At 37.5% G+C, this 6,892-nt stretch overlaps 1 protein-coding gene across 3 annotated transcripts; it reads left to right on the top strand.

The window, feature by feature from the left end:
- The first annotated feature begins 579 nt into the window (after positions 1-579).
- LOC106343593 (transcription factor bHLH147-like) lies at positions 580-1,974 on the top strand. 3 transcript variants are annotated; one of them, XM_013782849.1, is made up of 3 exons: positions 580-729; positions 802-1,476; positions 1,692-1,974. In XM_013782849.1, the coding sequence occupies exons 2-3, from the start codon at positions 846-848 to the stop codon at positions 1,697-1,699; spliced, it is 639 nt and encodes a 212-aa protein (XP_013638303.1). In that variant the 5' UTR covers positions 580-729; positions 802-845; the 3' UTR covers positions 1,700-1,974. The 3 variants fall into 3 exon arrangements, with proteins under 3 accessions (XP_013638303.1, XP_013638302.1, XP_013638304.1); XM_013782848.1 differs by having other exon boundaries at positions 1,660-1,974; XM_013782850.1 differs by lacking the exon at positions 1,692-1,974 and having other exon boundaries at positions 802-1,645.
- Positions 1,975-6,892: the final 4,918 nt, after the last annotated feature.

Here is a 6,892-nt window from a genome sequence, read left to right as displayed (position 1 = left end):
AAAACAAATGTGTAAAAAGATATTAAAGATCCTCAGCTTATAAATGCTTATAGCGTTTCATCAATAAATAAAAAATCAGGTCTCAAAGATTTCATGCCATCATTGGATCCTTAAAAGAAAACACTCAAAAAAACGATTAGATATAAAATCTAGCACAAGCTTATTCGCTAAGCCTGATTCACATAGGCGAAGCGACTCAACGCCCCTGCTAAAATTAATCGCCTCTCTAGTAAAACATCCCATAGATATCAAAAACTCTACAAGGTAATCAATCAAAGAGGCGAATCTAATCAGATAAAAAAAAAAAGATTATTCACATATAAAAAGTTAATTTACAGCATACATGCACGGGAGAGGTTGGAGATTTAACTCTGCTGAAAGTGTTTCTTATTTATACACATGGGATTTGACAGAGCTAGGGTTTTGTGGCCGTTAATGGGCCTTAGTGAAATTGATTAACGGGCCTTTAAATTCAGTATAGGCCTGCCTCAAAGAAACCCCATTTAGATTTTTTTTTTCTTTAGGTCCGTGTTTCTATCGTCAAACAAAACAATAATAATATAATTCAACAGGATAGGATAGTGCATCACATGGGGGAAGAGAAGGACTAAAAATGCGATTCGTTGCTTTCCCTTTTGTTAAAAAAAAAAAAAAAAAAATCGTCTTTCCTCTCCACATCCTTTCTGACACCTCATCTCTTCTTCCTCCGTTCCGTTCTCCACAGAAAAGGTAAAAACTAATCATTTAATCATCTCTCTCGATTATATTCATCTCTTTGATTTTTCGATTCGTCCAATACAGATCCTCGATTCCGATCCATCACCTCTGACGTGATCAGCGATTGAATGGACTCCATCTCTCCGCTTTCCAATCAGACGACGACGACGAGCTCTGGCTCCGATCTCTCTCGCCGTAAGTGTAAGAAGAAATCTCCGTCGTCTCCGCCTCCATCGTTAGAGAAATGGAGATCGGAGAAGCAGCAACAGATCTACTCCACGAACCTCGGCCACGCTCTTCGCGAGCTTCGTATCAGCCAACCGTCACCCAATCCTAACGGCAGAGCCGTGCGCGAAGTCGCCGACAGAGCGTTAGCCGTCGCGGCGAGAGGCAAAACGCTATGGAGCCGAGCGATACTGTCCAAGGCGGTCAAACTCAAGTTCAGGAAACACAAACGGCAGAGAATCGCGAACCCGGCGTTGACTCAGCCGGTAATCGCTACCGGGAGTCTCAGGTCGAAGAAACAGAGAGCGGCGACGGTTATGAGGATTAAAGCTAAAGGATTGCCAGCTGTACAGAGGAAAGTTAAGGTTTTGAGCCGGTTAGTTCCCGGTTGCCGTAAACAGACGTTACCGGTGGTTTTGGAAGAGACCACTGATTATATAGCTGCCATGGAGATGCAGATTCGCGCCATGACTGCTCTTCTCTCCGCCGTCAGCTCTCCGACAGAACATGAAGAGGGACAAACACATGTGCTTGGTTAGTTGGCCAAACTGTCTTTTTCCTTTTTCTTTCTTTTTCTTTATCAAAAATTTTAAAAAACAAAAAATGTTCCTCATTGTTTTTCACTGTATCGTTTGCGGTTTGAATATTTTACTATTGTCATTTTAACATTTCATCGTGTATATCGATTTTTTTTTATCTTGAATCTCTCTGTTACAGTGATTGAGCTCTGTAATCGTAATACATTTCAGTTTCTTGATAATCGAGCAAGTACATGATGACAAGATCGAGTTAATGTTTAGGTGTTTGGTTAATTAATGATATGAATTGGAGGGCAAATGCAACTATGGGAGATATGCTTAAAGCTTTTTGTTTTGTTATGTTTGGAGTTAGCTTGGTGATTGGAATTGAATTCGCTTTGTTATGACACATATATGATTGTTTCTTTTTCTTCTTTTGTATATGGTTATTTGGTTAGATTTTGGTGATGTAAAAGAAGGTTAAAAAGGAAATAAAAAACTAGAGAATAGATCACATGGCTGAGAAAGACATAAAGACATGAACATAAATGACTCAGTCACATGCTCCGTTCTGAAAGGAGAAGTATATATAAATATAATAATCAACCAAATGTATATTTTCCTTTCCTCATGTTTGATTCCTCTAGAAGAAAATTATTACTTAGGTAAAAGAAAACAAAGTGAATAAAAAAAACTAAAAAGGCAGTAAAATCTTCTTCTTTGTTTTTGGTCGGCCAAAAGGTACTGACTTAGGTGAAACTGTTAGTATTTTGGAAGAACAGTGATAGCAAAAACAAATTAAAAAAAAAAAAAGAAGCAAATTCATGAAACATAATGTTTTCTGACACATGTCATGTGGTTTTTACATTATCTCCAACTTTCAATACTTGTACACTAACCCCACCAACATCTTATATTTTTGTTGCACATGTGATGCATTCAATTGTGTAGACAATGAAAATCTTTGAATAGATATACTTCAGAAGATATGTACAATTAGAGATCATCCTTTTAATTACTTAACAGTATACTCTGACCACATAATAACAAATATTGTAGGATTTAGTAAAGTACTTTATTCTAAAATTATTACATTTCATTTACATCGACAAAGTATTACTCCTACATATACGTTTGTAAATACATATTCAGTTAAACTAATATTTCCAGCATTATTTCAATGGTGGTATTGAATAGCTGCAATTTGCGTATATTAGCCTAAACTACTCCGTGCTCAAGGAAAATGTGCAGGTGACAGCCAAGTTTGAATTGAAATCTTAAATTAGTGTAGTCGTAAGACGAGGGTAAGGAACTAAGAATTGCCATGTAAAAGACAAATTTATATCGACCACAAAAATAAAGAAGATAGTAAGAAAGAGGAGAGCACATGGGTTAAATGATTTTGTGTAGCCGTCGACTATTAAACGTGTATAGTGTCGCTATGAGAGCTTTAGGCTGCTTTCCGTTAACCTCATCTTTAATTTGATTGAAAATAAAGACTATTTATTGGTGTTATTCCAATCACCTTTTTATTGTCAACTATTCGAGTCACTTAGTTGTCGGTTTAAATACACTTTGCATGGTCATAGATTAGCATGGAAGAAAACTACAATAACAAAACATCATGCTTCAACAAATTATTGGTTTCATCCTTGATTAGGATTAATAGTGGTTGTAGAAACTGGTATATATCAACTTGTATATCGTAGAACGCATATCCTGGTAGTCATATAGGGTTTTTTTACTCATAAATTTGATAAACCTTTTTCTTTTGGTTGATAAACCATTTTGATATCAACCGTACCAAACGTTGATTTCGTTTGAACTTTCAGTTTTTTGTTAACTAGAACCTTAAATCATAATTTCTCCATATCCAAAATCAGCATGTGCTAATACCAAAAACATGATATAAATCATTTTTTACGATTTCAAATTACGAACATAACATCAACCCATGCGCTTAGACCAATAACATACAATACAATATATATATAATGATACTTTCGTAGTTAACCAGTGGTGGTAGTCCAGTGGCGCTTGAGGGAATAAATCCAATACGGCGAACCCTGGTTCGAACCCCGCTGGCCACACGGATATGGGCTATTGCTTTCGGCTCATTTGAATGCCCCGGAGAGGGTCTATCCGTGGGCTGTACCTCCATCTGGGGGTTAGGTCTGTGTCTTTAATAGACCCGGGTTTAACCCTTTAAAAAAAAAATGATACTTTCGTAGTTGAAACATATATATATATATATGTGTGTATGTGTGTGTGTGTGACGATGGGAGATTAAACTTTAGATTTGAATTTTAACGGAATGGTATAATTACAGTTTTATTTGTTTAATACGGCGTGCGTGCAACTGAACCAGATTACAACATCTTCGTGCACCCAAAAACTGATGCCCGATATTTAAGGGATGTATTTAGACAATTTTATCAATACAGATGGCAAGGTGCATGACTTATCATCATATATACGAAAGTACACAGCAATTGTGCGTCAGTAAAGTATCAAGACGGTTCCAATTTCACAATGACGGGCAGCATGTGTTGTGCCGCTGTCCTAACCATACACAAGCCACTGACCATTTTTATTCGCACGTGGGTCACATCACCTGTTGGACCACACGTGTTTTTAGATTATCTTTTTTTTTTCCTTCTGATAATATTATTATAAAAAGACAAAAGTCCAACTACAAACAGAAAACTAAACAATAAAATTGAAACATAACATCCAGACCCAAAAAAACTTAATGGCCCAACACTGGCCCAAACTCCGGAGAGGCCCAAAAAAGACCCAAACCAAAACATGTGACGCGACACATGTGTCGAAACCTCAACAGCGAGGTATGACACGCGTCAGAAGATCCCACACCGAAACCGCCAAGGAGAATCACGCTGGAGACTGGACGGCGTTTCACCGGACCTCGCCGAAAACTGAATGGCGCTTCACCGGACCTCGTCGGGAGCAAGCGCTTACCCAAACTCACCACTTCATCACCTTTGCTTGTTTTCACCGGAGAGCGTCAGACGAGAAGTCGAGACCTCATCCAGAAACAAAGCCATCACCTAGACGATTAAAATCCTTCACTCACCCTTCATACACCATCATCCCTTGATTTCAGATCATCGGAGAGCATCAACCGAACAAATCGAGATCTCATCCGTCACATCAAGCCATCAAACACAAAATCAAGCCGAGTCACCATTCAAGAACCCAGAGACAGAACCGCCATCGAACGAGAGAATCGTACGATGCGGGGAAGGAGCCGGCAAGAAAGATGCTAAAAGAGTCACCTTCTCTCGGAAACAAAGCCGGCGAAGCCTGCTTAAAGATCCGAGGCTTCCCAGAGGCAAAACCCAAAAAGATAATTAAAACCCCGATATAGTACCGACGAAAGCTTCATCTCACCTAGATTATCCACTTCTTACTATCCATTATATATAGGGAAACAAAATACGCTCATTTGAATCTTTTTTCTTGATCTTACGTCCAGCTGAATCTATTCAATGCAATGTTTTGTACTATATATATTCAATGCAGTCTTTGATGCAATGTTTTTTTTCAAGATGTGATCATTACTGTTTAGTTGAGCAAGTATTGGATGAAATATTTCTAATGAGAATATGATTATTCTTAGAATATATATGTGGTTTTTACAAGCCTGACGTATTACGACAAGAACAAAACGTTAGATTCACAACAAGACCAACAAAAACTAATATTTAAATAAAAAATGTAGATAGGAATTATGGTATAAAAGTTGCTGTGTTGAAACAAGAGATGGGCATTTCTCTGCTGTCTCATCTCGATCCACGACAAAGCTTGTTGGATTGTCAAGTAATATACAAATCTAAGTTAAAAAATAAGTGATATACAAATCTTTTTTTGTGACAAAAGTAAATACAGATCTTCTTTTCTCTAAGCGCATGGGTTGAGGTTTGTCAGCATTAATTTCTGATATCAGTCACTATATGGAATATAATTGTCCTGTTATAAACCAAGATGAGGTGGAAATCCCATATTCGAAAACTTATATTCTTATGTATTTGTATTTTCTACTCCATATTTGTATTATAATTTCATACTTATATAATTCCCTATATAAAAAGTTTTTTATTGTCTAATAAAGATACAGATTTTCCTCTTATTTTCATAACACGTTATCAGCACGATAGTCTTTAGCCTTAAGCCCCAGCCGAAAATCATCAAACCCTAAACGCAAAGAAATCTGCCTCGGAACTTCAAAGAGGTCGTTCTCTCAAACCGTGAGGACCTAGCAGGCGATCAAGATATCAAATCGAAACCCTCGCCGAGACGAATCCGTCAGTGCAAACCGCTTGTCGATCTGACCACCGACGCACCCTCACGCAAAGATACAGTGCGCGCCAATTTGATTTGGAAACCAAATCCGATTCCAACAAGGATTTTCTAGCCGAACTCAACTCCTGTGCAAGATAAGTTTATTATCCCTTAGTTGATTCATGTTATCTTGTTGGCGTTCATGTTATCTAATGCTCCTCGTGTTGTTTCATGAGCCGAGGGAATTAAAATCTAATATCAACAAGGAGTTCAAGCCGTGAGGAGTTGCTGCCCGTGCGATCAAACTCTCTTTCCCATTCAGATCAAAAGGACTTCATAGGTAAACTATCTCAAACTTTAAAACTACTTAGAGGTCGAGTTTAATGTAATTAAACTCGAACCATAAAAGAGTGACACTACAAGAAAACACATGCTTAACGAGGAAAAATAATCTTCGTAAAATTACGTCGATTTTACGAGGAACTTACGTGGAAAACAAAAGTCATCGTTATTTCCTCGTAACGTAACGACAAAAGTGTTCCGTTGTAAAGTTGATGTAATTTGACGAGTATTTTACGAGGAAAAACTATTTCCTCGTAAATACGACGTAAACTTTGCGTGTTATTTACGAGGAAATAGTTTACGTGTATTTAGCGAGGAAATTTTGAATCCACCAACTTTGTAGGTGTTACAAGTTTTTTTTTCCCACCTAATTAATTTTCGTCGTAAATTCATAGGAAAATTACAACTACCAGATTCGAAATTTCCTATAAATATGGATGTTTGAACATCATTTTAAACACACCAACAACAAAAAACGTGAAAGAAAAAAAAATGGCTGGCTCCGGGACTATTTACGAGTTGCGGAAGTGGATGCATATGCATAGAGATGCTAACGGGAGAGTGACGAAAGAATACCTTGCGGGTCTGGAGACATTTATGCATCAAGCAGATTCAACACCGCTCACCCAAGAAAGTGGTAAGATGTTATGTCCTTGTCGGAAATGCAACAATTCGAAACTAGCAAACCGTGAAAATGTTTGGAAGCATTTAATAAATAGAGGTTTCACACCAAATTACTATATCTGGTTTCAACATGGAGAAGGTTTTAATTATGATCAGAATGAAGC

The sequence above is a fragment of the Brassica oleracea genome, chromosome C5, assembly GCF_000695525.1.
Source record: "Brassica oleracea var. oleracea cultivar TO1000 chromosome C5, BOL, whole genome shotgun sequence".
NCBI classification, from domain to species: domain Eukaryota; kingdom Viridiplantae; phylum Streptophyta; class Magnoliopsida; order Brassicales; family Brassicaceae; genus Brassica; species Brassica oleracea.
Note: the sequence above shows the minus strand (reverse complement) of the source record. Positions and strands in the feature narration are given on the sequence as shown.